At 40.3% G+C, this 10,642-nt stretch overlaps 1 protein-coding gene across 1 annotated transcript; it reads right to left on the reverse strand.

The window, feature by feature from the left end:
* Positions 1 to 1,147: 1,147 nt before the first annotated feature.
* On the reverse strand, positions 1,148 to 5,008 carry LOC116389052 (LIM/homeobox protein Lhx1-like). Its single transcript, XM_031857453.1, has 5 exons — positions 4,420 to 5,008; positions 3,548 to 3,768; positions 2,925 to 3,196; positions 1,910 to 2,066; positions 1,148 to 1,634 (listed from the first exon to the last, which is right to left on the reverse strand). Exons 1-5 carry the CDS (start codon positions 4,587 to 4,589, stop codon positions 1,258 to 1,260), a joined length of 1,197 nt encoding a protein of 398 aa, XP_031713313.1. The 5' UTR covers positions 4,590 to 5,008; the 3' UTR covers positions 1,148 to 1,257.
* Positions 5,009 to 10,642: the final 5,634 nt, after the last annotated feature.

Here is a 10,642-nt window from a genome sequence, read left to right on the forward strand (position 1 = left end):
ACCCCCCCCCCCCCGCCCCCCAAAAAAAAAAATTAACAAATAAAAATGATCAATATGTGTTTTATTATACAGTGAATGGTCGTAAACATCGGTCTCATAAACTTAATTGGAACAATCAAGTATGTCTCATAAAAACAACATTGCTGCTGCTGGCAGTGTGTGAGACCATCAATGTGAGTGATATGACATTTTGATCCACTAAGACAAAAAAACATTTTGATTCTCGGCTGTTCGGCTAACTGAGCTGCAAGTGACTGTTTTCACTATAGAAAAACATGCTCAGATAATTAGGAGAGGAAGTGAACACTTAAAAAACGTTGGGTCTGACAACTAAAGGTGCAGGATTTTGCCATGCATTGGCAACGGTTTATTAGTATTCTCTGTTTTTTTTAAAACTTTTTTTAATGAGGACATAGTACGAACTAGAACAGTGAGTGAAATAGAACGGCTACAAAAGTTTGGTTGGTTTGCATTAAACGGTCTGTCCATCGGTTTTATACAATGCTGATATTCAAACATCTGAATACTGGAGCTTTAAGTAAACAGTTGACTGTTCTCTACACTTGTCCATCATTCTGTGGGACTCAAATCATTTTCTGTTACATATCAAATTTTCAGATGAATAAAGATATCCCTTTGAAGGCAAATATGTGTTGGCAATGAAATAATCGAAAAGGTAAATGACTAAGAAATAAATAGGAAAAAAACCAATGTTTCCACAGTCCTGAGAGAGGTATTTGGTCAAATGTATTGAACATCACAATCATAGTCTGCTATTAAATGATAAAATCTTGTATTACACATGAACTCATGGATGGAGGGGGCTGTTTGTCAGTATGCTTTAAACACTGAAAGGTGATTTTAAAAAATGCTGTCATGCACCTTGATATTAACATTTCATGGACACTTGCATCAAAATATGTGGCAAAAAAAAACAACCAGATTCTGCAGCATATAAATATGTTTGTTTATTGCTTGATCAATGAGGCCCAGCACTGCAAATGTATTAATGTATGTAATGTATTAAAACAATCTATTGATTGGCTAGTCAATGAACATACCGACATACAAATATAGAGATTTATAAATAGTTAAATAGAGCTTAACAAAAATACAAGCAGATAAATAAAAAATTATAAATAAATAAATAATTAATAAATAAATAAATTAGTGTATTTAAATAAAGAATCAAAAAAATATTTGAAGTTGAATTGCCTTCAAAATCTAAGTGTGCCTTGTAGTTGGGTCTCGGCCAGTTTACCAGACAGTGCCTTCGCTCATTTCTGAGGAGGGTTGTGACAGCTGGTTGGTGTATCCGTTGTCACTGAGGGACACAGTCGTGTAGGGTGTGCTGGGGCCACACATCTCACTGGAGATGCTGTGCATTGAGCCCGGCATATTGGGCTCTGGACTGGGTGAGTCCGCAGGATGGTGAGAGACTGTGTCAGAGAAACAGTGCACCTCTCCGGGACAGTGGTGCCCTGGATGGTGGTGGTCCATTGCTCCTAACGGGGTGCCAGCAGGGACAGAGGAGGGCACAAAGCCCAAGTCTGCAGGAGTCTGAGCATGGGATGACGGTGGGCCTTGGTAGTACTCATAATTCCCTCCTGAGCCATAGTATTCACCAGGATAGTCTGCATGCATATAAATATTGGGACAGAATGTATCAGAATTTAGAGGAAAAGAAATACACACTAAAAATTGATTTTTTGTAAAAAATATTTTGTTCTTCAGTTTTTAGTGAATTCAACAGACTCAACAGAAATAAATAGAAGATAGATTGATTACATTATAGTCACTACATAAATCTGAAGAAGCATATTTGATTGATATTAGTCAAGTTCATCAAAATACTTTTTTAATTTCCAAGGGAATTATCTACCCTACATCCCCAAAACATACAGCTCACCTCCATAATAAGAGAAGTGTCCAAGCTCCTCTGCCTCCAGCCTCTCTCCCAGCGCCCTCATCCTCCTCTGGCCGCGGAAAAACACGTGTCTCCGGCCGCCCAGAGAGCTCAGCTGCTTCATGCGTCTCTCTTTGGACCTCCGGTTTTGGAACCAAACCTTTCGGACACAAAACAAAAAGATGAAGTAAGCAGCGTGAGTGACACAAGCAGGAAAGCAAAAAGGACAAACAACAAGAAAAGACGTCCCCTTGTACCCGTTTCTGCCTTGCAGGGCCCTGTGAGCGTCACAGTAACGTTTTTAACGGGTTTCTCGTTGCTTAACAAACTGTATATTTGGATAATATAAAGATCGAAATGAGTAAGTTCCTTAAAAGTATTTGCTTGCACTTCTCGCCATAAAAATGGAAATATGGTTCAGGTCGAAATATCACATTATTAGGTTGTCTAGAAGTTCGAATAAGGAGTTTTTGAAAATGCGTCAAAAGTGAACGTGAACTGATGGCCATTTAGCCGACTGAAACACAATTTATCTTTAAGCATTTCGATGTCGCTAACGAAGCGTCAATCCAACAGGAAATTGCATCAGGGGAGCCTTTTAAAAATGTCCACAAGGACAAGAAGCTAAGTGAGTCCTGCTTTTAAGGGTTTTAGGAGCGCAATGGGAGTACAGATTATGGATCAAATTGGTTTGGAAACCCTGTTTGAAAAAAATAAAAAAAATAAAAAATATATATATATATATTTTAAAAAAAAATCTGCAGAGCATTTAGGACCAAACCCCTAAGAGTGTGCCCAAACGTAGTCCCAAATCACAACCGTTTTTTGTGTCCATAAAAGCTTTTCAGGGCGTTTAGGCTAGACTGACTATTCTCTGTTGTGTTAGACCTCGAGGCACCATGTAACCTGTTAAAACACTGACTGTGGGTGGAACTGATGCGTCCTATAATGAATGAAGATGGATCAGCAAAAATCACTCTCGTTGTCAACTTTTTGTTTTCTTTTTTCTTCCTTTTACCTGGATGACTCTCATGGTGAGACCGGTCTCCCGTGACAGCTGCTCCCTGATGTGTCGGGTGGGTTTCGGCGTGGCCGCGAAAGCCGCTTTTAGGATCTCCAGCTGCTTGGCTTTTATGGTGGTCCGAGGCCCGCGTCGTTTCCCGACGGTGCTCTGCTCGTCATTCTCGTTGTTGTTGTCTTTATCGGATAAATGTCCCGTTTCCGAGTCCTTCCCGTCGTCCTGCGGGTCCTGGGAGTCTGGAGAGAGACTCGGGTCGCTGCACGTCGTGACTGCCATGAGAATTTGATACGCTGTGTGTTAGCACATGGGTCTGAGAATCTAAATCATTCCCGCAAAACCCTCCAGGAAAACAGTGGCATTTCTAAAGTGAGTTATTAACATAGCACCAATTCCAAATATGTTCATTATAATATATTATATTATCATCGATATTCGGAATAGCCCACTTTGAGGGTATCACTATAAATAATTTTTTTGAAGAATTATACCGGAAAATCTGCTGCTGCTAATACTATTAATACTAGTAATAATAATAATAATGAAAATAACAATAACAACAATAATTTATTAAAAATAATTTCAAAACATTAAACAACTTTCTGAATGTCTTGATTAATCACCTGAAAAGAGGATTGTGTCTTTTCCATTGTTATTCTGATAGTCCTCCTTACAAACAAACTTGAATTCGTCCAGGATGTACAGTTCCTCTCCGGTGGAAAGCTGTTTGTTACACATCACACACGTGAAACAGTTCAGGTGAAACACTTTGCTCTTGGCCCTGCGGACAAGATCACTGGGTAAAATCCCTTGGGCGCAACCGTCACACTTGGTCCCAAACGTCCTGTTGAAGAGGGAGAGCAACAGTCATGGACAAGTTTCAGCAGCATACATATGTTGTAGAGTAATGACTGAGATGGCTTTTTTTTTGTTTTTACTTATGTTGAAGTAAATTAATGATGGGTTCACAACACTGATTCATTTCTATCAGAGGACAATAGTCCACAAACAAAATTCAGCCTTGTAATGTATTCAATTCATTTCAGAAATAATATCTAATATCGAAAGCCTAATCTGAAAACAAATAGATGATATAATAACCCCAGTATGAGTGTAAATTCATTGTAGCTTGTAGAATATCAGCTATATTATAGCCTAACAGGCCTACTATAGACAAAACATGTTGTTTTTTCTTAAATAAAGATTTTTTTTACAAAAGAAAATTCTAATAAACAAAAAACTGACATCTGCAACATTTACACAAAGTACCAGCTCCCTCGGTGTTTATGGAACCCCTGGAAGAACACAGTCCAGTGGTTTTAATACAACAGGCCCCATCAGCGTTTGATCAACATCCATTTTTCTTTATTTTGAGCGGGGTTTTTTTTACCTTGCGTTTCTTTTTTATCAGCTAAAAAAATACATTTGACAGCAGTTTTATTTATATTTATTTTGTTGTTGTGAATGCTAAACCACAAACACTTTGGATGCTTACCTAAAGAAGTCGTTCTTACAATACAGTCTCCCTTCTCGTGAAAAACACTTATCTGACAAAGTGCATTTGCATTCGCAGCACTGGACACATTTGATGTGCCATGGTCTGTCCAAAACTTTCAGCAAAAACCTATCAAGAATAGGCTTTTCACAGCTGGAACACTGAAGCATTGTCCGGAGTTATTCCCAGCCCAGCGTGAGGGAAATATAACACTCTGTTGATTCTCTTTCTCCAACGTCCCAGTCACCTCGGTGTTGACTTGCTTGGGTATGATCCCGGGTATCCAAATGTATCCAAATGAATCGGAAAAATCACATCACCATCCGTGAGATTAAATGCAGCTCTTCCTTTCCACGAGGCAACAATCCACATGTGGCCGACAGCTCCGAACGAGAGGTTGACTGTTGAAAAAACAGCATTTCTCTTACAAAATTATAGGTTCATCGCGGGCCCATCTGAAGTGTGCGAATTTACGGGTTCGCGCAGAAAAAAAACCCAGCCTACCCACACTGCGATGTATCCCGAGTGGTGTCTAAAGTAGAACAAAATAACGATGACATGCTATCAGTGCGCTCAGCCTTGTCATGTGTGTCCCATTTTCCCTCTGATGAGCTCTCAGTCCGGGAGAAACGCTGTAATGAGCGCACCTCTTAAAGCTCAGCCTATTGCCCATTAAGAGACGTGTGACGTCAGCTTCACGAGAAACCTATGAGCAGCCTTTTCAATTCACTCCACATGCACTTCAGTATTATGTAAAGAAAGTACAAAACTATGATTATGAAAATAAAATAAAATAAAATAATAATAATCACTTTTAATGAATTATAAAACAAATTATTTTTCTACGTATGAGAAGAGACACGGGTTTTACAGGTAAAACCAGAACTTTAAATAACGACATTAATGCTTTATCATTGACAATTAAAAGGGTCCAAAGGAAGTTTTTTTCCCAAGATGTATAATGATGGTGACACTGGCTGCCCAAGGAGCTGTAACGGGAAATAATTAATAAGAATAAAAAAGAAATAAAAAATATCTCCACCCTCCAACAACGCTCTCATTACAATAATAACCATTTTCTCTCTCAATGATAGCCTGCTGAGAGTCGATGATAATATCATAAGAATACATTATTCCCTGGATTGTGTGGGAGAATAAGACTGCATCAATGGCAGATGACAAATGATCAGCAGGCCCTAACCCTTCAGTATGGGGAGAGGACAGATGAACATGCCCAACACAAGCTTTTCACATGGATGAATGTTGCGACCCAACATTATACTTAAAGGACACGGATCACTAATGGTCAGAATATCTGCGCCATAGGCTGTCTGCTAGATGTTATCGCACCATGTTGGTGCACTGGTGAAGGAGATAGCGCGTCTCCCCTTACAAGCTCCCAGCTCTGGTAGTCCCTGATATCTTGTGATATCTCAGCTCCCGACAGATAACGTTAAACGCGAGTGAGTGAGTCAGCTTTTTCACACCCAGATTTTTGTTTTTGGAGGACCACATCACAAGCTAAATGAAAAACGTAATTATTGTTTTTTTTTTTTTTTACCGCTGATAGAACGATATAGAGTGAGTAGAGTGCCAATGGTTGCATGTGTGCACATGCCTCCAGTTTCTGTCGATTTCAATTTGTTTTCAAATTTCTTTCAAATTTTTAAACTGCAGGGCTAGCTGACGCAATTATTCAAAATCAATCAAACAAAAATATGGATAAAGGATAAGGGTTTTTTTCATTCATTGAACCCCCATGATTTATCCAAACATTTGCCTAAATGTCCTATTCGAATATGAACATGAAACATTTATAATATTCTGATATTCTTAAATTATTCGGCAACACCAGGCTTTCATTTTAATAAGCTAGCAGTGTATTTTGAGTAAGTCACAAAACTGAACCTATACTGCATACACACCTAAATTCATACAGACTTACAGATCTTTTTATTGGATACAAATGTCTGTGTAAAGTAAACGCAGAATAAACTGCGTGCTCATATAACCTAAATGCACCACAAGTAGTTTATGCCAGCAGTGGGCATGCTTTTTAAAGCATGTATACAACACCTCAATGCACTCTTGAATACTAATAATACACAAATGACATGATCGCATGAAGAGAATAATCTCTGAAAAATATAATGTGTGACTGTCTCTTTTGGTGAATTACTCAATGTTAAACTGAACATTTTCTACTGTCAAACACATTTGCCAAATATGCTTTTACTCATTAAGGAATTAAACTATGTTGAATGCATGACTTCATGCAAACAATGTTGGTGCACACATCCCTGCCAGGAAGATTTCAAAAGCAGAACGCCTCATGTTGCAATGTGTTGTTTTCAGATGTGAGCATAGAATATCCTCTTGGTTCCTCACATGTTCTATATGATGCTAATAGCATTAACCTGCAGATTACTCATTCTAAAGGCTTAAGACTTCTCCTACATCTGTTCTGTTCCACAAACCTGATCTCACTAGTCTAAAAGTAACAGTGGGTGACAATGGAAAGACCAGAGGGGAAAGTAATTATCTCTGTGGTATCCTAAGTGTGAGTCGTGTGGATAAGTGTCTCCTTCTGGGTTTGTGTTTCTCCATTAAAGGTGTTGATTAGAAGCCTAGCCCAGTGAGCTGGCCCCCTGCATCACTCCAACACACAAGAGGTGTCTGTGCAGCACTGAATTCTGGCAGGGTGCACGCTGTTTGTTTTGGAATGAAAAAAACATGTCATTAGTGTTTGTTAATTGCAGCTAATTGGCCCTAACAAGATGAACAGGCCACCCACTGGGACTGTTCATACAAATAATTTGTAGAAAACAAAATTAATTACTAGATGCTAATTAAAGTCAATTAAAGCTGATTAGGTAGTGGTGGAATGGGGAAGTTATAGACAGGAGGGAAATACCTGGCAACACAATATGGCATGGCAAATCCATCCGACAGAGAGCTCCCCACTGTGAAACAGGATGGCCTTTACCCTTCCACTCCCTGTATGTGCTGAATGCAGCTTAGCAGAAGTCTCAATTGTTCCATCAGAATCTCACCTAAGGAAAGCGATAACACGATGACTGCCTAATAGGATGAGGATTACACTTGGCAAAAGTTTGATCAAGAAGACTCAGACTCGTCGTCAGCCTCATTCACTCGCTCCTTCTAGAATCTTATCAGTTTGAAATGAAACAGGCAATTGGCTTTACAACCTTTAATGGTCTTCTGTACTGTTTGGTACGGCATTGTGTGAGCTAAATTTGTTATATTTAGCTCAGCCCGATGGAGCATTTTTAGCGCTTGGTGGAAGTATGTCACTGTAGGATGAAAAAAAAAAAATCAAGGGAGCACTCAACTTCCTATTTTAAAGATTTTATTTCATTTCAGAGGACTCACTGAACAGAATAAAATGTATTCTGAGCTAGTTCTACAAAGATTGCACGGTATATTATGTGTTTTTTTAGAATAATTATTCATCTTAAAAAGAGTTTCTTGTAAAATGTTTTATCATTAGGGTATGGAAAATGTCTTTGAAATAAAAATGTACCTTTACTGTAAAAAGGCATCTCAGCTGTTTAGTAGAGGCTCATGAATGAAAAATGTTATCAGGAGAAACTCAGAAATGCAAAAATAATTACATTTCCATTGTTTTTTTAACCTGCTTGTCTTGTGTAATACTGAGTCTTTCTAATATTAAGTTTACCCTCATTAATATATTACAAACTTTGAAGTATAACGTAATGCAATTCATCAGCACACAAACCGCCTCATAAATGAAAGTTGATCCAACACCTCTCTGAAACAGTTATAATGTTATAACCTGTATGAAGGCAGGATGTCTTGAACTATGGTATCAGTTTTTAGCTCATAAACTGGTGACTGAAAATGTGTGGTACCAGTGTCTCTAACTGGCACTAAGCACAGTTTAATATCCATTTCACGGCCAAGGAACATACCATCTGCACCCTCCCTGCTCTGAGTCAGCTGACCTCCTGCCTTCACTGTTTTTTAGAGCCGAGAAGTGGAACAGCATGGCGTGGCATTTGCAGTGTTCAGCATACAACACAGAGCTATACTGTCTTTGAGCATTCTGTGCTTGACTGTATTAGCATAATACAGGTATAGCACGGAGAAATGCAAGGGGAATTCAGAGGACCGGTCATGCAGTATGGGTTAAAGAAATACAAAGTACAATTACTGTTTCTATCCTTTTGACAATAGCAACAAATAGTGAATACGATGGTTGCGTTTAGAGGTAACAAAATGCCAGAAAGGCAGCTCCTCTACGTGAAAACACACATCATTAAAGCAGGAAGAGCCATCAATGCTGGGCTGACAGCCACAGAGTGAGGGGTAATCTATATTGCACCTCTACACTGACTTGTCAAAACATATTCAGGGATTTGTCTCATTCACACATGCATCTCCATCTCCATCAATCTAACACCTATACATTCATGTTACTGATGGTTTTCACTGGCATCATTACAGCAGTATCAATAGTGGCACAGAGGGAGTGGGAGTCATTTTCTCTACTCCAAGAGGGAAAGGCAGTCCACATTAAGTCAATGTTAAAAACTCTCTTGTGTAGTATCAAACAGCTGTTGTGGAAAATCCATCAAGAAATGAATCCTGCTGATCATGGTTATTTTGTGTTAGAATACAATACACCGTTAAGAATGATTCTCCTTTTGTCAAAGGTGTGCTGAGGCGGCGAGAGATGGTCATTTCATGCACACCAGAGCTGGTAAAATGCTAGCAGCACCGAGTGCAGTGGGGTTCAAGCAGTACCGCGTGGTTTTGCACGAGTGAGTAAGAGGAGACCGACAGAGGTGGGAGGGTTGGGGACCTACCCCATATGAGGGGGACGGAGAGTGATCTGCCTGAGGGGGCCGTTCAGTGAGAGGGCCCAAGGGACCAGAGTGCCTGCGGCCCCCGACGATGATGGTGATTGATGCAGGCAAAATTCAGACACCCGACGCTGCAGCAAATTAAAAGGCTATTTTGTAAAGTTGTAAAGGGGCAGAATGGCAAAAGGGGAGCGATGAGCCCCTTGCTCTGTCACACCATCAGCCTCTGTTTGGTTGCCGTGGTGTCATCAGCCCCTTGGGGAGGAGAGCTATTACAAGCCTTTCACGCTCACTCATACTTCACCGCTGATGCCGCTTGTGCACATATTGGAGTGTGTGTGCGTGTGTGGAGGGACGGTAAATATGGATCCATGTACACGAGAGAGACTGTAAGGCTATCCGGGAGTCAGTAGATGAAAGTCAACAAGAAAATATTGAGGAAGCATCCATGGGGAACTTAGTATGAATATTTATATTTTTTAAGTTCTTAACTAACAAAAGTGACAGCAGCAGTGCTTCCTCCCTCTGGCGCATTAGCTCCTTATCTGTACATGATTTACAAATCATTCATCCTCAATTTGAATTTCATTGACCTGGCTGACCTGAGGATGCACCCATCGCTGGGTGTGTGGGGAGAGGAGATAGCGTCGGGCTATAGGCAGAGCCGCCTTCGGGGCGGACGGCTCACATGCCAGAGGTCAAACCAGAGTCAAGTGGGGAGTGAGGCCAGCTGAGCTGCCCTGGCCCACGCATTGTGCTCATCACCGCAGCTGCTGTCAGTTATCAAGAGGGCTTGCGAAAGAGGAGGCACAGAGGGCCGGGGGTGGGGAGCGCAGCCCGCGTTGACAGAAAGGAGCGTGCTTGTGTGGGGTGGGATGGGGGGGGGGGATTGTTTGTTGGAGCTTGGGGGCATATGGTCCTACCACCGGAGGAAAAGGGCCCTTTTCCACGCAACACATGCCAAGTCTCTCACAAGCAGGTCACCTGCCTCGCATCTCCAGGCTGCTCAAAAGAAACATTTGAAACAGTTTTCAATGTGGTCAGCTTTTATTTTTGTTATTCAAAATAAAAAGCTCTAAATATACAAGATAGTCAACAAGTACTGTACATTTAGGGCATTGAAACTATTAATATAGTATTAAAAGGACAAATAGCAAACTATAGATTGAAATAATACTCACTAATCAAAACCCAAATATTTTAATGTATAAAATAACAAAATAAGATTAAAAAAAAAGAAATGAGTTGGGAGAAAAAAAAACCCAAACTAAATAGTAAATTTCCACAGGAAAATCCAATATGGAAACAAGTTCCTCATCCCCGGTGTTGCTACTGTGATTTCAGTCGGGGGTGGGGGGGTGGGGGGGGGGGGGGGG

Source organism: Anarrhichthys ocellatus, unplaced genomic scaffold (assembly GCF_004355925.1).
Source record: "Anarrhichthys ocellatus isolate YVR2014 unplaced genomic scaffold, GSC_Weel_1.0 scaffold18, whole genome shotgun sequence".
Classification (NCBI taxonomy): domain Eukaryota; kingdom Metazoa; phylum Chordata; class Actinopteri; order Perciformes; family Anarhichadidae; genus Anarrhichthys; species Anarrhichthys ocellatus.

Coding starts and splice junctions, on each gene's coding strand:
- LOC116389052 (XM_031857453.1), bottom strand. CDS start 4,589: ATGCTTCAGTGTTCCAGCTGTGAAAAGCCTATTCTTGATAGGTTTTTG. Junction 3,769..4,419: donor TGTAAGAACGACTTCTTTAG/GTAAGCATCCAA, acceptor CCTCTTCAACAG/GACGTTTGGGACCAAGTGTG. Junction 3,197..3,547: donor AGACACAATCCTCTTTTCAG/GTGATTAATCAA, acceptor TTCTCATGGCAG/TCACGACGTGCAGCGACCCG.